Consider the following 22,282-nt stretch of genomic DNA (forward strand, 5'->3'; position numbering starts at 1 on the left):
TTATCCCCATTTCTCAGTAAAGATTTGGGCATCAGCAACTAATTAATAGTAAAACTGGATTAGAGCAAACATCAGATATTAGAATGGTTATGTATAGTAAGTAGGCCCTTCCTTATTTTGCATTCATGTGTTTTCTGTGCTGTGTGTGCCCTCCTCTAGACAGACTCATGGGAGATGGTAAAGTTAGTAGAGTGTGAATGTAGCAATAAAACCACAGGTCACTTATAGGAGAGGCAGTGTGGTAGCCAAGAACATAGACTTTGGAGTTAGATGGACCTGGGTTTGAGTCCTAGTTTTGTCACTTACAGGCTATGACATCTTAAGCAAGTTGTTTAAACTCTAACCCTCAGTGCCTTCTTTGTAAAATTGGGATAAAAATACGTAATTCCTGACCATGTTATGATGATCAAATGACATGATATTCTTAAGTCCTAAGTGCTGTGTCTAATGTGAAGTAAGTGGTCAGTTAATGATAGCTGCTAGATTAATAATCATAATTATTGTTCAAGAAGACTGGCAAAATGAAATGTCTATTTATGGGACATCAGTTCACAGAGTATAGGAACAAATGAGATATAAAAGCTAATAGAGTTGGGTTATCCAAGAAAGATAAATGTCAAGGGGACATGGATGAGGTGCCCATAATATCTCCAGTGCTTTGTATATTTAACTCCCACTTAAAAGTCTAGACAAACCCTTGCATTCATGGATTAGTTCCACATCTAAGCAGAGGAGCTATAAGGACCAAGTCAGAAAACACATCACAGTGCTAATTTAGGTTAGCCATTCACCTAATTCCTGGGTTGTGTCTCTGTAGGACAGCCTACCATGGTGGGCAGAATTCTCTTTTTTTTTTTTTTTTTCCAGAGAGTCTCACTTTGTTTCCCAGGCTGGAGTGCAGTGGCATGATCTTGGCTCACTGCAACCTCTACCTCCCGGGTTCAAGTGATTCTCCTGCCTCAGCCTCCTAAGTAGCTGTGACTACAGGCGCCCACCACCATGTCTGGCTAATTTTTTTAATTTTTAGTAGAAATGGGATTTCACCATGTTGGCCAGGATGGTCTCGATCTCTTGACCTCATGATCCACCTGCCTCAGCTTCCCAAAGTGCTGCGATTACAGGCATCAGCCACAGCACCCAGCCTTGGTGGGCAGAATTCTAAAGATGCCTTCCACTCCTGAAGATTTCTGCTCCCTAGTTATTTAATCAAACATGAATCTAGGTACTTGATATGGTTTTGCTGTGTCCCCACACAAATCTCATCTTGAATTCGTGCATGTTGTGGGAGGGACCTGGTGGGAAGTAATTGAATCATGGGGGCAGGACTTTCCCATGCTGTTCTTGTGATAGTGAATAAGTATTATGAGGTCCGATGGCTTTAAAAAGAAGAGTTCCCCTGCACAATCTCTCTCTCTTTGCCTGCTGCCATCCATGTAAGACATGACTTGCTCCTCCTTGCCTTCTGCCATGATTGTGAGGCTTCCCCAGCCATGTGGAACTGTAAATCTAATTAAACCTCTTTCTTTTGTGAATTGCCAAGTCTTGGGTATGTCTTTATCAGTAGCATGAAAATGGACTAATACAGTTCTATTAGAAGGCGCTTTGTAGATGGAATTAAGATCACTAGTCAGCTAGCCTTAAAATATGGAGATTATCCTGGAATGAGTAAACCCAATGTAATCCCACGAGCTCTTACAAGCAGTAGAGGCAGACATGGTATACAGAGGAGAAATGAGGTGAAGGCACAGTTGGAGACATTTGAAGAGAGGGACTTGACTAGCCACTGCGTTTGAAAGGTGAAGTGGAGACACGAATCAGAGAGTACAGGTAGTCGGCCGGGCGCAGTGGCTCAAGCCTGTAATCCCAGCACTTTGGGGGGCCGAGACGGGCGGATCACGAGGTCAGGAGATCGAGATCATCTTGGCTAACACGGTGAAACCCCGTCTCTACTAAAAAATACAAAAAACTAGCCGGGCGAGGTGGCGGGTGCCTGAAGTCCCAGCTACTCCGGAGGCTGAGGCAGGAGAATTGGCGTGAACCCGAGAGGAGGAGCTTGCAGTGAGCTGAGATCCGGCCACTGCACTCCAGCCTGGGTGACAGAGTAAGACTCCGTCTCAAAAAAAAAAAAAAAGAAAAAGAGAGAGTACAGGTAGTCTCTAGAAGCTAAGAATCACTCCTGGCCAACAGCCAGCAAAGGAACAGGGACCTTGGTCCTGCAATCACAAGGAACTGGATTCTGCCAACAATCTGAATGAGCTTGGAAGTGGATTCATCCCCAAGCCTCCCAAAAAGAGCCCAACTGGATGACACCTTGATATTGGCAATGTGAAACCTAGAGCAGAGAATCTAGTTGAGCTAACCTGTACTTCTGACCCACAGAAACTATGACATAATAAATATGTGTTGTTCGCAGCCATCAAGTTTGTAGTAATCTGTTACGGTAGTGACAGAAAACTAATAACGCCCACCCTGTCCCAACGCAGCATTCCAATCATGTCAGATTTAAATACAAGCATCTGGAATTCATTGTAGAGGACTTTTTCTGACCACAGGAATCCACTTGAAAGTGCAGAGGAATTAACCATGCCCTCCCAGGATCAGTCCTCAGCCAGTGATTGAATTGGTGGATACCTACCCTAGGCAGGCTTCTTGCCCCTCCTTAGGGAGACTCTGAGGTTTTCTGTAAGAGAGAGAGTTCCTTAGTGCAACTGAGCCCCATGGTTGCCTACAGCAGTAACCTGCTTATTAACACAATTTTGTTGAATTTCTTCCTTTCCCCATCTCACTTCCTCACTTCCCTACTGGGCTTTCTTGGGATCACCTTCTCAGTAAATGACTGGCACCCATATCCTTATTTCAGATTCTGCTTCTAAAGGAACCCGATCTAAGACACTAAGCTCACGAAACTGGAGTGGGGGTAAAGGAAGCCAAGAAGGTTGCTATAACATTTTCTCATGTAAAAAACTAAGGTTTACTTCCCTGCTGAGATTTAAATCTGAGTAGGCATGGAGTCAATAAAAAGGACATGGATTTTAGAGGAACAGAGATTGAATCTCCACTCTACCATTTATTAGCGGAAAAAACACTAGCAAATTATGTAACCTCTCCAGGTCTCTGTTTTGTCCTCTGTAAAATGAGACTAATATCTACCTTTACTTTGTAAAGTTTATAAGAGGCAATGTATGTGAAGTGCTAGGCCCATAGTAAACACTCTAAATACGGTATATTCTTATGAAATATTAGCTAAAAACTTCACAGCAAGGAAAAATAAAGAATGCTTTGATATAAATTAGTGCCTTTCCCATATTTATACCTTTTGTCATATTATGTCACAGCTAGCAGAGACGGTAGTCAAGCACTCTTGGTATAAATAAATAAGTTCTCAGGAAATCTGAGACTTAATGAGGCAAAGAAGCTTGCCCCAGTCACAGACCTCATTAGTGTGAAATAGAAATCTCTTGTGTTAAATCACTGTATTTATTTATTTGTTTATTTATTAAGACAGAATTTTGCTTTTGTTGCCCAGGCTAGAGTGCAATGGCGCGATCTTGGCTCACTGCAACCTCTGCCTCCCGGGTTCAAGCGATTCTCCTGCCTCAGCCTCCCGAGTTGCTGGGATTATAGGCATACGCCACCATGTGTGGCTAATTTTGTACTTTTAGTAGAGATGGGGGTTCCACCATGTTGGCAAGGCTGGTCTCGAACTCTGGCCTCAGGTGATCCACCCGCCTCGGCCTCCCCAAGTGCTAGGATTATAGGCATGAGCCACTGCTCCTGGGCAAATCACTGTGTTTAAATATTCATTGTTATCAGGTTAATCCAATCATTTCCAAATATCAAAGACCGACAAAATTAACATATCAGTTGTTGAGGTCTAAAGAGATCTAGAAAATTCAGGTTTTTCTCCTACTTCTCCAAAATCACCCATTTTAGATTTGGTTAACAAGGTTACCCATTTTCTTTGCCCTTTGGTGTCCTTTTAGAGCTGTCTGTAATTGTTACATTTTCTAATACAGTAAAATCCAAATTATATGTTTCAAAGTGGCCAGAGCAGAATTTTTCTGACGTGAAGCACTGAGATCAAAGCTAATAATAGTCCTTCAGGAAATTTCTGACTTACAAAACAAGCAGCACAAATGGCCAAGGAAAACAAACAAGGGGCTCCTCTAAAATCCAGGGGTATTTCTTCCCTCGTGTTAACAGTCGGCAAACAGTCTGGCTACATTCAGGAAAAGTTCTCTTAATTAACCAGCCCATCCTCACTTGTTTCTTCCGCTTTGGGAATTCACCAGAGTTGGCTCATATTGAAAAAATTCCCATTAGTTAGTTTTTAGGTCCCCAAGCAGAAGGCGGAAACTTCAAGATAAGGTGTTGCCAAATAGGAAGCAAAAAGCACATGAAAAATTTAAGTCTCAGATCATCCTGGAAGCTCAAGGAGAATTAGTGGAATTACAACATCCTCTGGAATCAGAGGAGAAAAGATAATAAATTAATATATACGTATTTGTGTTAATTCTTTAGCAGCTATTCTCTCTCGCTCTTTTTGTTGTTGTTGGTAAGAATTCTTACATATTCACTTTCCATGTGTAAGAATTCAAAACACTACTCACCCTAAATTTTCCATGTATTTCCCCAGCACTTTACAAGTGGGGTTCTAGCCTTCCAGTTCCAAAGAGAGTGTCATAATGATAGTAAATTTTGATAAAAATTCTGGTACCTATAGCTGAGCACCAACCGTGGGATCTTACTAACATTTTCTCCAAGTTAGATGACCCTAGGCCAATAAATCTAAGTGTGATAGGATCTGGTCATCTTACACATTCTGTATTAGAATCACCTGAGATACTCATTTAAAGCCCAAATTCCTGGACTCTACCCAGACCTGTTGAGTCAGAGCCTCTGAGTATGGGACCTGAAGATGTGCATTTTAGGTGAGTTGTCCAGGTGATTCTTCTTTATTCTAAAGTCTGAGAACCCTACACTTCCCCCTGGGTGTGGAAGAGAAGAGTGAGATAGAGCCCGGAGCTCCTACTCGACTCATATAAGATGTCTATAAATTCCAAGTGAGTAAACATGGCTTTCTGGGAAATAAACTTAGAACCAGACACATTTTCATCAAATATTTTTAGGTTTTGATCAAACAAAAAATGCCGTTCTCTACTGTGGTGATACACGAACATTTTCTTTTACAATTTTGGGAATGCAAGAAATATCATGTTTGTATTTTGCAAATAGTGTGGAATGTTTATTGGGATTTCCTCCCTCTACCTAAGACTGCAAAGGTAACTTAGATGTTAGCAGAGTAGAGATTTTTTATGGAAGAGAGGGAACTAAGGCTTTCAAAACTAAGCACTCAGGGGTAAAATAAACCTTCCCAGAAGTAAGGGATCAGACAGCCTCAGGAAGGCAGGAGGACACCACTGCCCCTGCTTTTCGGTCACATTCAGCCCTGAGGACCCAAACATAACTTCACTTCTCGATAGATGCTTTTGCCATGTGTAGTTGTGGCCAGTGCTGCCTTCCACTAAACCCAATAATCTCCTGTCCACAGGGTGGTTAAAATTCTAACATTTGTCTTGGGGTCCCCAATCTCTTCTTTCTGGCTGTCTCTCTGTCTCTCACTCCCTTTGCCATAAAAGTGAGAATGATTGGGCCTGGGCACACAGCAAAAGTGGTTAAAGTCTTTGATGCCTGATTAAAGGGTGTGGAGGAGAGGACAAGAGACTTCCAGGAAAAGAGACAATAAAGCCAGGAAGTGTGACACCTCAGAGATGAAATAGCCCTGGTGGCAGACACTGGGGTGTGCCTGTGTTTGCACCGTCTTCTTTCCTCTTTTCATTCTCATCCATGTAGCGGATGCTTCCCCCATGTAGGAAATTGCCAAGAGGGTCCCTGGGAGTCCAGGCTTGAAAATCGGCCGTCCGGTAACAGCCAGCTACATCTTCAGAGTTTGGGAGATTCAGTGGAGCCTTGAAGCACCTCTAATCAGCCTGTTTCTTGGGGGTATATTTTGGATTATTTGAAGAGGGAGATAATATTCATAATATTCAACATGCCCAACTATTCAAATCTCACCCAATTTCCTCTTCAACTCCCCCGATTTGCCCCCAACCCCAAAAAACAAGTAATTGCCTCTTATGAGATCCTGATAGGAAAAAGCAGGTGAAGAAGCTATAGTCTGCTGTAATCCCACTCCCACCCTGTGCTGGCCCAGGGCCTCTCCATGAGAGAAAAGCCGGGTCTGTCTATGGCCTCTTCAGCAGCCCAGGCAGCCGGAAGGGAGCCCATCAGCTCCCAGTACCCGTGTACCTGATTTGCAGTCCCAACCTCAGGGGCAGGGACATAGAAAATATTGTGGGAGAATGCAGGTAATTGTAAGGATAAGTGGATTTTGAATAACATACCTCTGGTTAAAACAAGTATATATATAGTATACATATAAATTATATACACGATATATAAAAATATGTACATATTGTAAACCAAAAAGTAACTGAAGCGTATCTCAATAGATCAGAGATTTATTTTGTCCCAGGTAAAAGAAACACAAATCACTGTAGGATCTGTGACCTGTGCTCTTTCCAAAGAGGGTTTTGGGAACGTCCATCCTTAGAGGGGAAAGAGCAAGCAGGAGGGGAAGAAAAAAAACGAAAGATGGGTTGGCAATGAGGCAAGTGTTCATATTGTTACAAGGCTCTGATTAACACTCACTAAGTCTACACTTTACATGTAAAAAGAAGGGAGTAGAGGGAAATTATGCATTGATCTCATGCTCAGTACATCTACATTTTATATACGATAAAGTAAGCATGTGAAATTACAGGTATTTGGGAACAAAAGGAAGGCAGTTTTTGCATGACTCATTTCCCAAGCTTAACTTTCCCTTTGGCATAGTGAATTTGAGGTCTCGAGATTCTATCGTTTCACAGTATTTTATATATTTTTTTATATATATATACTTTTTACATATATATTATATATATTACATATATTCCACATATAAGTTACTGTTATTCACCTATCTCTTCCACTCCTTATTTCTCTTATCCTTCCAATATTGGGTTCTCTCCCTGAAGCTTTCTTAATGTAAATTTAGAATAATCATTTTGCCCTTTTACCTGAGAGAAAATTTGCTTTTGAATCAGGAACTTCTGGGAAGTGTGGCTTAGGGATCAACTTTACCTAGGCATGGCTCCGCTTGCCTTGCTTGTTTTTTCCTTTGTCCACTTTCTACCTACACACTGGGGATCCAGGATCTGTTCTCACTGCATCCTCTCCCTACTGCTCGCTGCCCCTGGGGTCCCTTCCAGCCCCCATGTCTCAGAACCCAGGACACAGCCCTCTCAGTGGAGAGTTGTGATGGTCAAGGAGGTCTCAGGAAGAAGTGGGCAAGAAGAGTACAGGAAACTTGGGTAGAACAAGGAATCTTGGAGCATAACAACAAAAGAAATCATGGTTTGGAGTAGCAAGTAAGGAAGTGGGCTCTGGATATCAACTACCTGGTTTCAACCCTTAGCTCTGTGCTTTTGAATGAGATAAAATCCCCAGATTCTCAATTTTCTCATCTGTAAAATGGGGATGATAAGAGTACCTATTCATAGGCTGTTGTAAGGATTAAATAATCAATAGGTGAACATACAAAATGCTCCGAACATCGCCTGGCACATAGTAAGCACTCAATAAATGTTAGAGATTACAATCGGGGGTCCAGGACATATATATGTAAGTAAAATAGAAACTGCATCACCACTGGGGCTATTTTTAGATATCTTTGAACTAATTTTAAACAGGGAAAGAGATAAACTGTAAACTTAGTTATGAAAAATTCACAATAATAAAGGTAGTTATCTAGGGATGTTTACGACTAATTTCTATTTGCAAAATATTAGGTACTTTTTTGATATCAAAGATAAAGTGTTTTTTAAGATTTGCCTACACTATACATTTGACCATGCTTTTTAAAAATAGCAGATTATGTATTCATACTTTATTAAAAATAAAATACATACAGATAATGTATTAACCCAGCTTGACATTCTGCCCTAAAATCTAAATAAACATTGTGTGAGTGATCACTCTTCTGAATTTATTGAAGCAACAACCACATTGAGCTAAGTAAAGTGGGATAAAGAATTGGAATAATGTCACTATCTGGATCCTGTAAGAGAGTGGGAAGGTGGAGGGAATAAATTCTATGCTTTTTAATAGGAGTTGAATTAAATTCATTAATTAAGTTATTTTTTCTAATCAGTTGTATTTTTTGGCATTTTTCTTCTCTTTTCTTGTTTGTCTTGGGTCTTGACATCTTTGCGAACACAGAAAGACCAGTGCTAACAAGTAAAGAGAAAAACGAGGCTGTTACCACTACTCGTTCAGGTCTGCTGATGGTACATTTTTAGATCGACCTCCTATTTTAAAAAGCAGTAGATATAGAATATTAGCTTGACTTGAGCTCTGAAAACCTACTGAATATGGAAATTAAAATGATCCCCATTTACTGTTACCATCATTGAGATTGGATAAGATGCAGAGATGGGGAATGTATATACAATCATCCAGAAGAAATGTCAAAATGCAGAGCAGGAATATAGGATACCACATACATCTCCTTCTGTTGCATTTGGAAACAAGTTTCTTTTCTTTTCCTTTTTTTTTTTTTTTTTTTTTTAAGATGGAGTCTTGCTCTGTCACCCAGGCTGGAGTGCAGTGGTGCGATTCAGCTCACTGCAACCTCCGCCTCCTGGGTTCAAGCGATTCTCTTGCTTTAGGCTCCCCAGTAGCTGGGATTACAGGCATGCGCCACTACAACCCAGCTAATTTTTGTATTTTTAGTAGACACAGCATTTCACCATATTGATCAGGCTGGTCTGGAACTCCTGACCTCAGGTGATCCACCCACCTCAGCCTCCCAAAGTGCTGGGATTACAGGCATGAGACACCACACCTGGCCTAGAGACAAGTTTCTTTAAACTGTATTCTTGTTATGATAAAGGTGGAAAAAAAGTGAAATTGAAAAAATTAGAAGATTATGAAAATAATAATGAAGGATATAAAAATTATCCCAAATCCTGCCATCCAGAGATAGTCACCGTTAACATTGTGGAAGAGTTTTTATTCTTTGCACATTAACATTTCAAAAAATTTAAACAAAATTTGGAGCAATTAAATATGGATATATAGTGTTCCTTTTTATTTTTATTTTATTTATTATTATTTTTTAAGACAGAGTTTCACTCTTGTTTCCCAGGCTGGAGTGCAATGGCGTGATCTTGGCTCACTGCAACCCCTGCCTCCCAGGTTCAAGCAATTCTCCTGCCTCAGTCTTCTGAGTAGCTGGGATTACAGGCATGCACCACCATGCCCGGCTAATTTTGTATTTTTAGTAGAGACAGTGTTTCTCCATGTTGGTCAGGCTGGTCTTGAGCTCCTGGCCTCAGGTGATCTGCCCACCTCGGCCTCCCAAAATGCTGGGATAAAAGGCATGAGCCACCACGCCAGCCTCCTTTTTATTTTTTTACACTGAACAAACCATGAAACTTTCCCAGATGTAAATATCTATTTCCCATTTTTCTTATTTTTAAAAAATAAGACATCACTTTAATCATTTGAGTGGTAGATATTATTTTTAGATAATATTTTAATTTAGGCATAACTGCTATGCAAAATCTGAAGATTAGTATCTACCTTGTGAGTCATTCATTCCTCTGTGAGACAGTGCATGTTAAATATGTTGAATTGGCAGGTGAAAAAGGAAGAAAAAATGAGTAGTGATTGGTTATCAACAGCCATGAATGAGAAATTGAAGGTAGTAGACTACGGATGACAAACCTATTCTTGGTTTCCTTATGTTTCTGAAATTCTACCACAACTACATGAGAGATGCTACTAACACGCAAAGTTTTACAACTTTTTAAAGACATAGACTTTACGTTATCAGAATTAAAAATCATGCATTTGTGTCATATTAATAAAATTGCATATATAATATAAAGGCATGGACAAAGATGAAGTAGCTTCAAGAGACAGAGTTTCTGACATCATTGTGATTTTAAGCATCGTGGATATTCCCGGGAAACTTTTTGGATGCCATTGGGGATTTCCTCTTTACTGGATGTGGACAATATCCTCCTATTATTCACAGGAAGCAATCCCTCCTATAAAAGGGCCTCAGCCGCAGTAGTGTTCAGCTGTTCTTGGCTGACTTCACATCAAAACTACTATACTGACCTGAGACAGAAGCAGCAGTGATACCCATCTGAGAGATCCTGAGTTTGAACAACTGCTTCCCAAAAGAGTAAGTGCAGAATGCTTTATAAGGGCAGCCTTGGGCCATGAAACACAGATATGCAAGAGCCTTTTAGTAAAAACCACATCTGTAAAAGCTCTTATTGAATTGTAGTTAAAACCTGTCTTTTCTCTTTGACCTAAATGATGAAAATCTTAAAATTTGTTAATTTATTTGATTAAACTCTGAAATAAAGATTATGGCACTAGAATCCTTTACCCAAAATCTTAGGATGCTGCCTTAAACATCGTGGTAGAATAATGTAACTGGCTACTCAGAATTTCCTTCCCTAATTCATTTTGTGTTTTATCTCCTCAGTAAAGTATTTCAAGCCTAAACCTTTGGGTGAAAAGAACTCTTGAAGTCATGATTGCTTCACAGTTTCTCTCGGCTCTCACTTTGGGTAAGTCAGTGTCATTAGAACAGGATTTCTCATTCACGCACTATAGATATTTCAGACTGAAATATCCTTGCTTGTCTGGGGCCGTCCTGTGCAGGGTATCTGGCAGCATCCTTGACCTCTACCTGCAATGTGTTCTTCCCTGGGCTTGGGGCCATTTACTTTACTTCTTAGTGTCTCCCTTTCCTTAAGTGTAAAGTGTGGATCATAAATGACCTATTTCCCAGATGCGTTGTGAGGATTCAATAGCATGGTTCATGGAAAGTACCTCATACAGTGCTACTTGGTGCCTACTAAGTGCTCGATAAAGCTTAGTTATTCTGATTATTATTCTACTGCAAAATGGGTTTACTATAATGTTGTGAGTGAGTGCGGGTAAAGCACCTAGTGGGTGGCCAGTCACAAAAGAGATAAACGATAAGTCACTGTTTCTTCATACGTACCTTTTACTTTTGAAAAGATGAGAAAAGTCTGGGCCATGTCACAAACATTGCCAAAAATAAGACAAGAAAAAGCACAGTTATCAGAGTTAAACCACAACAGCACCAAACTCTACCATGTCTTTTCTTTTTCTCCCACTAGTGCTTCTCATTAAAGAGAGTGGAGCCTGGTCTTACAACACCTCCACGGAAGCTATGACTTATGATGAGGCCAGTGCTTATTGCCAGCAAAGGTACACGCATCTGGTTGCAATTCAAAACAAAGAAGAGATTGAGTACCTAAACTCCATATTGAGCTATTCACCAAGTTATTACTGGATTGGAATCAGAAAAGTCAACAATGTGTGGGTCTGGGTAGGAACCCAGAAACCTCTGACGGAAGAAGCCAAGAACTGGGCTCCAGGTGAACCCAACAATAGGCAAAAAGATGAGGACTGCGTGGAGATCTACATCAAGAGAGACAAAGATGTGGGCATGTGGAATGACGAGCGGTGCAGCAAGAAGAAGCTTGCCCTGTGCTACACAGGTAGGGAGTTTGCGGCCGCAGTGGGAGGTAGTTTCAGTGTGTGGGCATCTTGGCAAATTTATGGCATGCAAAAATTGCTCTCTATTTTGGTCATTTTATGTTCTAAAAGATTCTGTTTAACTACTAAAGTTTCTCTCTTTTGCTGTTTTGTGTGAATGTGGGCAAGAAAATGTGGGTATGTGTATATGTGTGTGTATATATGTATATATACACACACATATATATACACACACACATGTGTGAGTGTATATATAAAATGTATCTAAATACTGTAGGCAAATATGTAGTTCTTTACATTGCACACACACAATACATATTTTAATTACTTGTTTATTGTGGTAGGGGAACTGTCTTCAGAGTTTGTGAAGAAGTAAATTTTCTGTGGTAGGTGCCAGCCACAGCTATACATTAGCATCAAGGTTTAGGATAGGTGGGCCTGAAGCTCAGATTTGGAACTTCGTAAAACATTTCAGTTAAAGTCTATGGCACTCTGTAGCACTGCTGATGTCTCCGTTGCACACTGTTGATTCTAAAATCAAAGGCACTCAGTATAAGCACAGCAATAGTCCTCCTCATCATGCTTTGTGTTTTCTGCAGCTGCCTGCACCAATACCTCCTGCAGTGGCCACGGTGAATGTGTAGAGACCATCAATAATTACACTTGCAAGTGTGACCCTGGCTTCAGTGGACTCGAGTGTGAGCAAAGTAAGTCTGGTTCTCACCTCTTTCTTCACTTGAGATGGTAGCACGATCTCATGTCCTAGCTGGCATTAGAGTCAGGTCTGCATGCCTTCCCTTCCCTGGTGCAGATGGTGTCATATGGTGATCGTGAGTTGAGACTATGAAGTCAGACCCTTCTGGGTTTGAGTCCTAGATTCACCAGTTGTTTATTATGGCACCTTGACAAGATAGTTTAACTCTCTAGGTCACAGTTTTCTCATTGTAAAATGAGGATAATAGTGTGAACTTTATAGGCTCCTGGTTACATAGTGCCTGGCTCACAGGATACATTCAATAAACTGTAGTTCTGTGTCCCTGCAAGGAGCAGGTGCTCACATCATCTAGGTGGTAACAAGACGTTGCAGTAGAAATGAGTGAGTTACAGAGTCCAGGGTATCTTGGTTCATGCTCTGGCTCTGTAATGACTAGCTGTGTCGCATGGAGCAAGTCGATTGAATGAAGTGAGGTCTCAGTTCCTAAATTTGTAAATTAAGAGAGTTAGATTAGCTTCTCTCCAAAATTTCTTAGCACAGCATTGTGCAGTAGAGCTTTTTGTGATAATGGAAATGTTCCATAGCTGTGCTGTCCAGTGTGTAGCTACGAGCCACATGTGGTTATTGAGTACTTGAAATGTGGCTGGTGACACTGAGGAGCTGAATTTTAAATATCATTTGATTTCAACGAATTCAAGTTTAAATTTGAGTAGCCACACATAGATAGTTGCTACTATATTAGACAGTGCAGCATTGGAGTTTTAAAATTTGTGATGTATTCTAGTACTTAAATTTGAAATATAGGTTTGTGGATGGTTCTCACCCCGGGTGGAAGCTTACCTTAGTATTTTTAGTAGTTGTGAGAAAAGTAACAAGAAATTTGTTGTAAGTTTGCGTGTTTGTTCATATAATTTGAACAGTTCTGAGGAAAACACAGTTACACTACTCTCCCCATATCACTCAATATTTCTTCTTTATGGTGGTCGTCACTGCTTTTTTGTTGTTGTTGTTGTTATAGATCAATGTTTTCTTGAATAAAAGAAAAGGGGTACAATTACAGTCAATTTTACATATTCCATTAGGAATTTTATAAATTTTTAAACTAAAAAAAAACTGTAGTTCTAGTTTCTAGTGTTCTTCTCTGTTAAAGGTGAGAGATGAGCAGAACTGATTTGGGTTTCTTTTTCAGTTGTGAACTGTACAGCCCTGGAATCCCCTGAGCATGGAAGCCTGGTTTGCAGTCACCCACTGGGAAACTTCAGCTACAGTTCTTCCTGCTCTGTCAGCTGTGATAGGGGCTACCTGCCAAGCAGCGTGGAGACCACGCAGTGTATGTCCTCTGGAGAATGGAGTGCTCCTGTTCCAGCCTGCAAGGGTAAATCCCTCTCAGAATGCACAGAACGTTCTCTAACTCATCCCTCATTGCTTCTGTTTTTTAATCCAACTTACAACATTTTCAAAACTTCAGGGAAAGTTTTTTTTCGTTTTTGTTTTTAATACAACTTGTTCTCTCAGCCAATGTATATTGCCAACCCAGTACCTGCCTGGGTTGAAAGAGGTTTTTTTATTCTCTGCTTGAAATGGGTATTTCTGAGGCTCTGGTGATTTGTAAGGGAGATCACAAAACAGTAAAGCTCTAGAAATCTCAGTGGCTTTCTCATCTTCTTTCCCTGTGTAACTTTTCCATGCCGTGGGACTAACTTAAGACCATGATAGTCAAGCAGTCTTAGTATCTCTTTTTCTCTCTTAATTTTATCTTTCTGAACCAGAGGCCAAAAGAAAAAAAAACAAAAAACCCCCCAAAAAACAGTTCTTCATGTTCTGATGGGCTAAAATAAATGGATACCTATGTATGTCAGTACTGGTCATAACTCCTAATCTGGAATCTTTTTTAAAAAAATTTTGGACCTCACGTAAATGATAACATAGATTAGAGACCACTCAGCATAGGCAAAGTGAAAATCAGACGAGACAAAACATCCATGAAAAAGAATAAAAGCTTTTATTCTGGCTGTGCATGTCCCTAAGAATTGACATAGGACTTTGGGATCTACAGGACTTTGGGATCTACCCTTTGAAGGCAGCTTCCTCACTCTGCTATGCACCCAGCTCAATAGGAAGTGAAAAGATCACTCTTCTGTAAAATTCATGGTGCTCTTTCAAATCCCCAGTGGTTGAGTGTGATGCTGTGACAAATCCAGCCAATGGGTTTGTGGAATGTTTCCAAAACCCTGGAAGTTTCCCATGGAACACAACCTGTACATTTGACTGTGAAGAAGGATTTGAACTAATGGGAGCCCAGAGCCTTCAGTGTACCTCATCTGGGAATTGGGACAACGAGAAGCCAACGTGTAAAGGTAGAGTTGCTCCACATGGAGACTTACTGTTAACATTCTTTTCCTAAACCCATACTGGAAATGGGCAAGCTAATTCTAGGCCCTGATAATATCAATGGGTATATTTGTTACAGCCGTGACATGCAGGGCCATCCGCCAGCCTCAGAATGGCTCTGTGAGGTGCAGCCATTCCCCTGCTGGAGAGTTCACCTTCAAATCATCCTGCAGCTTCACCTGTGAAGAAGGCTTCATGTTGCAAGGAGCAGCCCAGGTTGAATGCACCACTCAAGGGCAGTGGACACAGCAAGTCCCAGTTTGCGAAGGTAAGCTTAAGATCCTTTGATTTATACTTTCTTAAAGAACAACCATCTTCAAACTTGGACAGTGAAAAAAAAAAAACCAATACCCACTTTAACTATAGAAATCAGATTTGATGAGCAACACTCATATCTTTGAGATTCATTTAAAAGAACTAATGTTTGGCCAGGGAAAGGATCATATGTGTTAAGAATGAATCTTTTGCTGGCTTATTTTTACCGTGATGTGCTAATATAACTTTATAGACATTAGCATGGAATAGACAGAATTCTTAATCTAAAGGAATCTTATTAGAAAATTCAGAAAGCGGAATAATGAGAACATGATTTGAATATAAAACTCTCATCACATCTGTCTTCTGAAATGGCTCATAATTAGCAGTGAGGAGACTGTTTCAAGCATAGGGTCAGCTACAGAGATAGTATTGATACATATATAAGCAGTAAACTTTAATTCACTTTTAAGTGAGAGCAAGGATATTGAAAACAAGCAGTTTTTACTATCAGGCACTGGCCTTCTCTTAGCCAAAGCCAGCACAGAATGATTTCCAGTAGCAAAACATTATAACACAAAAACCAAACTGCAAAACAGACAAATTTTATAGGGGTGCTTTCTTCTCTTCCATTTTAGCACCAACTATAAACATCCACGACCCATATGTTGTCCTCGGACTGTGTGAAATCTTTGCCTTGACCATAATTTATTTTGTATGTTAGAAGAACAGTGCTCAGGAACTAATGTTCTGGTTAATTAGTCTTTTAATTAGTGCCATGATCAGTGAGGGGGCTGAAATTCAAAGAAAACAGCCATCTTTCCACTTGTCCAGGGAATTATAAAGAATCTTCAGTTCTCCAAGTGTTGCTTGAATGAACTGGGTGCACTCAACAAATGCCAAGTACTCTCTAATTCCACTGCAATATTTTCTGACCATCATTTTGATGTCTCAGCTTTCCAGTGCACAGCCTTGTCCAACCCCGAGCACGGCTACATGAATTGTCTTCCTAGCGCTTCTGGCAGTTTCCGTAATGGGTCCAGCTGTGAGTTTTCCTGTGAGCAGGGATTTGTGTTGAAGGGATCCAAAAGGCTCCAGTGTGGCCCCACAGGGGAGTGGGACAATGAGAAGCCCACATGTGAAGGTATAGTCTTTGTTTTTATTTTATTTTAAGATAAAAAACTATTCAAGAGCTTAGGAACTTGGTTACCTTGGGAAATGTATTGCTGGAGATGCAAACAAATTTCTGAAGTGCTCTCTCATGTGTTCCAGCTGTGAGATGTGATGCTGTCCACCAGCTCCAGAGGGGCTTGGTGAGGTGTGCTCATTCTCCTATTGGAGAATTCACCTACAAGTCCTCTTGTGCCTTCAGCTGTGAGGAAGGATTTGAATTACATGGATCAACTCAACTTGAGTGCACATCTCAGGGACAATGGACAGAAGAGGTTCCTTCCTGCCAAGGTAGAATTGAGTGCAGACTTTTTTAGGGTACAGGTCAAATACTTCCTAAGTTTCTGAACCTGGATTGCTCCAAGGGAGTTTGATCCTAATTTCCTAAATGCTGAAAACTAAGTAGTGCTTATACGTCACATTTATTTTTGACTTTTAAGCAAGTTTTAGAAATTTTCCAGTAGATTTTTCTGAAACTCTACCTGTGTACCTAATATTTGCAGTGGTAAAATGTTCAAGCCTGGCAGTTCTGGAAAAGATCAACATGAGCTGCAGTGGGGAGCCCGTGTTTGGCACTGTGTGCAACTTTGCATGTCCTGAAGGATGGAGGCTCAATGGCTCTGCAGCAATGACATGTGGTGCCACAGGACACTGGTCTGGGATGCTGCCTACCTGTGAAGGTGATGCACTGATTGATGATGGTTGTCTGGGGGATTAAAGAGAAAAAGGGGGAGCTATCTTGTTACAGTAATCAACTATCCATTATATCCAAACCAGAAAGGTCGCCCAGGTTGACAAGTTGTGAATATTAAGTTGTATGGGGATAGAGAAAAAACAGAAGTTGCATGTTGATGAAATAGGTAGAATTCTGACAACTGGAGAAAGGAGACAGAGAGAGGAGAGGAGAAAGGGGGAAATGGAAAATAAGAGGGAGTGAGAGCAAGAGAGCAGGCAAGTGCAGTGTTTACTAACCAAGGTGTGGTGTGGTATTGTGAACGAGCTTGGCAAGTTAGAGTTCTGCCTGCCAATGGTAGAAATAGCTTCAAAGGTGGCTTGGAGCAGATCTCAAAGGCCTTTAATGCCACATCTCTGCTTCTCGTATTAAACTAGATAGTTCTTCTGCTCCTAGTAATGAATGTACAGAAAAAAGGCCAACGGGACAGGACAGAGAAACTTTAATGTCAGTTCCTCCTCATGACATTTCTTCCTCTCTTGTTTCCTTAGCTCCCACTGAGTCCAACACTCCCTTGGTAGCTGGACTTTCTGCTGCTGGACTCTCCCTCCTGACATTAGCTCCATTTCTCCTCTGGCTTCGGAAATGCTTTCGGAAAGGTGAGGAAGTTTATGAATGTTCTTCAAAAATGTGTTTGAAAATACATTTCTTTCTCATTGATAAGTCATGGTCTTGCTTACTAATTTAAACAATAATTAGAATCTGGATAAACACTAATAAATGCAGTATAATTAAGCAGAAGTCTTAAGAAAAGAGTGAGTAGTACAACTCAGTGTGGGAAGAGTTTTAGGAAATAAAAATGTTAGTTGTGCCTAATATTGTACAACTCCAGGGTGTGCTACTCATGCTGAATTATACGATGCCTCCAGCAATTGTGCAATGAGACTGCCATGATGAGCGCTCTCAGGAAAATGGATAAAATTCTTCCTAAGGAGATTTATTTGGAATACAGGCTTAAATTTGGGAGTATCTCATAAGGAATATGCAAGCACATCTGACTACACTCATAGTTTGTTTGGCTTACATGTTTAAGAATACTTAAAACATTTTTGAGTTAAGTTCTGATATTTACAAAAAGGAAATCTCACGTTTAAATTCAGACTTTGGACTTCTCATGAAAAATTGGGAGCTGAATCAGGCAAGATGACCCCGTAGCTATTTGCTGGCATTAGGAAGCTGCTATGCCCTTTGGATGGCTGTGCACTTTGCATTTTATCCCAGATGCCACGGAGCCATGCTTGTGCTCTGATTATTACAGAGGCCCTGAAGCATCGAGTTTGCAACCCTTGATGAATTAAGTCACATTATATCTGGATTTAATATATCCTTAAAAGTCATTTAGTCTGAATTAATGGTTGTTTGTCTTTTCTTTTGCAGCAAAGAAATTTGTTCCTGCCAGGTAAGTTGCATTCTTATACAAAGCATGCCATTGAACATTCCACGTATTTTTCTCTCTTCATGTTGGAAGACAGTGCTTTACCTAGTGTTCTCATGTATTCCACAGCAGCTGCCAAAGTCTTGAATCAGATGGAAGCTACCAAAAGCCTTCTTACATCCTTTAAGTTCAAAAGAATCAGGTAAGACTTGTAATTCAAAAATGGTTATGAGAGAGGTATCTTCTCTGCGTGCTCTGTTTCTCTTTGAACCCTCCAAACTTGCCAATATCTTAGGGAGGGAGCAGGGGAGAAATCATCACCTGGGTATTGTTCTGGAAAGTTGTTTCATTTTTTTATAGAAGGAGAGGAAAGAAACTGAGATCTAGCTTTATTGTGTAATTTCATTTATGATAGATAATAATAATGAAGATAGCTGACCCTTACATCACACTTACTATATTTTAGGAACTTCTAAGCTAGGAACTCTGACATATGGGCTGTTCCTATATTTCTTATCTTTTCTTTTTCCTTTTTTTTTTTTTTTTTTTTTTTAAATTTTGAGATGGAGTCTTATTCTGTTGCCCAGACTGGAGTGCAGTGGCATGCTCTTGGCTCACTGCAACCTCCGCCTCCTGGGTTCAGGTGATTCTCCTGCCTCAGCCTCCCAAGTAGCTGGGATTACAGGTGCCTGCCAGCCACACCCAGCTAATTTTTGTAGTTTTAGTAGAGACAGGGTTTCGTCATGTTGGCCAGGCTGGTCTCGAACTCCTGGTCCTCCTGCCTTGGCCTCCCAAAGTGCTGGGATTATAGGCGTGAGCCACCGGGCCTGGCCTGTTGCTATATTTCTTATCACACAGATGAAGAAAATAAGACAGAGAAGTTAAGTAAATTGCCTGAAATCTCACAGCGAGTAAGTGGTGTAGCCAGGATCCAAACCCAGGCAGTCTGGTTCTAAAATTTGTGTTCTTAACTACTCTGACCTGCTTTGAGAGAATTTGGAAGGGTCAAGTCCCTCTGAATACTTTTTAAAAAATTAAAATAACTTTTTTTGTGTGTGCGGTTTTAAGTTTACAGAAAAACTGAGCAGAAAGCACAAAGAGTTCCAACATATCTCCTCACCACCCCCTCCAATTACGCCTGTTATTAACATCTTATATTAGTGTTACAACTGGATGGGCCAACATTGATACATTATTATTCATTAATGTCCACAGGCTACAGTAGAATTCACTCTATGTTGTATATTCTGTAGGTTTTGACAGATGTATAATATGTATCCATCGTCACTGTCCTAACTGAATAGAATTCGATGTTCCTACATGGTCTATCCCAGTCAGAGTGTATACAGTAGTCTGTGTTAGAAGGTACATTTTGTTGTCATGATCAGTATGCAGAATATTAAGTGTTCTGATGACATGCATGTTTATATTTGCAGAAACACAGGTGCGTCTGGGGAACTAGAGGGACACATTGAAGTTAACAGAGACAGATAACTCTCCTCGGGGGGTCTCTGGCCCTTCTTGCCTACTATGCCAGATGTCTTTATGGCTGAAATCGCAACACCCACCACCACTTCAATAGATCAAAGTCCAGTGGGCAAGGTCAGCCTTCAACTGAAAAGACTCAGTGTTCTCTTTCCTGTTCTCAGGACTAAGAGAGTGTTGGCTAATGAAGGGAAAGGATATTTTCTTCCAAGAAAAGGTGAAGAGACCAAGACTCTGAAATCTCAGAATTCCTTTTCTAACTCTCCCTTGCTCGCTATAAAATCTTGGCACAGAAACACAATATTTTGTGACTTTCTTTCTTTTGCCCTTCACAGTGTTTCGACAGCTGATTACACAGTTGCTGTCACAAGAATGAATAATAATTAACAAGAGTTTAGAGGAAAAAATGGCTTAAAATATTATAACTTAAAAAAATAACAGATGTTGAATGCCCACAGGCAAATGCATGGAGGGTTGTTAATGGTGCAAATCCTACTGAAGACTCTGTGTGAGGGTTGCTATGTACAGTTTAATCACTTTCATCCCTATGGGATTCAGTGTTTCTTAAAGAGTTCTTAAAGATTGTGATCTTTTTACTTGCATTGAATATATTATAATCTTCCATAATTCTTCATTCAATACAAGTGTTGTAGGGATTTTAAAAACTTGTAAATGTTGTAAACTATGATCTGGTAAAAGTTACTTATTCTAGATTACCCCCTCGTTGTTTATTAATAAATTATGTTACATCTGTTATAAATTTATTTCAAAAGGGGAAACTATTGTCCCCTAGCAAGGCATGATGTTAACCAGAATAAAGTTCTGAATGTTTTTACTACAGTTGTTTTTTGAAAACATGGTAGAATTGGAGAGTAAAAACTGAATGGAAGGTTTGTATGTTGTCAGGTATTTTTTCAGAAATAAGGGATTTCCATGATGAAAAACTTCCACGAGGCCAAATGTTTGGAACTAATAAAAGCATAAGTGCAAACACACGAAGGTATAATTTTATGAATGTCTTCGTTGGAAAAGAATGCAGAAAGATGGATGTGCTTCGCATTCCTACAAAGATGTTTGTCAGATGTGATATGTAAACATAATTCTTGTACATTATGGACGATTTTAAATTCACAATAGAAACTCACCATGTAAAAGAGTCATCTGGTAGATTTTTAACGAATGAAGATGTCTAATAGTTATTCCCTATTTGTTTTCTTCTGTATGTTAGGGTGCTCTGGAAGAGAGGAATGCCTGTGTGAGCAAGAATTTATGTTTACTTATAAGCAGATTTAACAATTCCAAAGGAATCTCCAGTTTTCAGTTGATCACTGGCAATGAGAAATTCTCAGTCAGTAATTGCCAAAGCTGCTCTAGCCTTGCAGAGTGTGAGAAGCAAAACTCTCCTACACTTCCATTAGCTTAGCATGTGTTGAAAAAAAAAGTTTCAGAGAAGTTCTGGCTGAACACTGGCAATGACAAAGCCAACAGTCAAAACAGAGATGTGATAAGGATCAGAACAGCAGAGGTTCTTTTAAAGGGGCAGAAAAACTCTGGGAAATAAGAGAGAACAACTACTGTGATCAGGCTATGCATGGAATAAATTGTTATTTTCTTTGAAATTGTTTAAGTGTTGTAAATATTTATGTAAACTCCATTAGAAATTAGCTGTGTGAAATACCAATGTGGTTTGTGTTTGAGTTTTATTGAGAATTTTAAATTATAACTTAAAATATTTTATAATTTTTAAAGTATATATTTATTTAAGCTTATGTCAGACCTATTTGACATGACACTATAAAGGTTGACAATAAACATGCTTATGTTTATCTCTGTGTTAAGGCTCTTTCTTAAAAATTTTATTTAGATAAGACTCACATTCCATAAAATCCACCCTTTAAAAATGTATGTGATTGTACAGCTATCACCATTGTTTAACTCCAGAAGATTTCTATCACCTTGATAAAGCATTATTTCTCAGTGTGTCTGTGAGAGTATTTCTGAAGAGATTAGTATTTAATTGGTAGACTAAGAGGATTGCCTTCACCAATGTGAGTGGTCATGATCCAACCCACTGAGGGCCTGTGTAGAGCAAACAGAGTGAATTCACTCTCTTTCTAAGCTGGGACACCCATCTTCTCCTGCCCTCCAACACTGGTACTCTTGGTTCTAGGGCCTTTGGACTTTGAAGTATTCCACTGGCTTTCCTGGTTCTTAGCTTGTAGACAGCAGGCCAAGGGACTTCTCAGCTTCCATAATTGTGTGAGACAATTTCTATAAAAAAAACCACACCCCCACACCCCAACACACACACACACACACACACACACACACACACACACACCCTATTGGTTCTATTTCTCTGGAGAACTCCAACTAACACATGTCCCTTCATGAGAATTGGCTACTTAGACTAGGTCTCCTCTTTAATGCCCTCGTAACCCATATTTCTCTTCCCTCCTTTAACTGTAATAAATAACTATACATTATTACTTGCATAATTGTTTGTTTA

General features: G+C 40.0%; 1 protein-coding gene across 2 annotated transcripts; it reads left to right on the forward strand.

Moving 5' to 3' along the window:
- The first annotated feature begins 9,445 nt into the window (after positions 1-9,445).
- Positions 9,446-21,599, forward strand: SELE (selectin E). 2 transcript variants are annotated; one of them, XM_021930713.2, is made up of 14 exons: positions 9,447-10,294; positions 10,604-10,688; positions 11,268-11,651; positions 12,249-12,356; positions 13,554-13,739; positions 14,536-14,721; positions 14,835-15,023; positions 15,966-16,154; positions 16,283-16,471; positions 16,684-16,860; positions 17,405-17,512; positions 18,291-18,312; positions 18,418-18,490; positions 19,725-21,599. In XM_021930713.2, the coding sequence occupies exons 2-13, from the start codon at positions 10,652-10,654 to the stop codon at positions 18,473-18,475; spliced, it is 1,833 nt and encodes a 610-aa protein (XP_021786405.2). In that variant the 5' UTR covers positions 9,447-10,294; positions 10,604-10,651; the 3' UTR covers positions 18,476-18,490; positions 19,725-21,599. The 2 variants fall into 2 exon arrangements, 1 of the variants encoding a protein (XP_021786405.2); XR_002518893.2 differs by lacking the exon at positions 19,725-21,599 and having other exon boundaries at positions 9,446-10,294; positions 17,405-18,312.
- Positions 21,600-22,282: the final 683 nt, after the last annotated feature.

This window comes from Papio anubis, chromosome 1 (genome assembly GCF_008728515.1).
Source record: "Papio anubis isolate 15944 chromosome 1, Panubis1.0, whole genome shotgun sequence".
In the NCBI taxonomy this organism is placed as follows: domain Eukaryota; kingdom Metazoa; phylum Chordata; class Mammalia; order Primates; family Cercopithecidae; genus Papio; species Papio anubis.

Coding starts and splice junctions, on each gene's coding strand:
- SELE (XM_021930713.2), top strand. CDS start 10,652: ATGATTGCTTCACAGTTTCTCTCGGCTCTCACTTTGG. Junction 16,861..17,404: donor GATGCTGCCTACCTGTGAAG/GTGATGCACTGA, acceptor TTGTTTCCTTAG/CTCCCACTGAGTCCAACACT. Junction 18,313..18,417: donor AAGAAATTTGTTCCTGCCAG/GTAAGTTGCATT, acceptor TGTATTCCACAG/CAGCTGCCAAAGTCTTGAAT.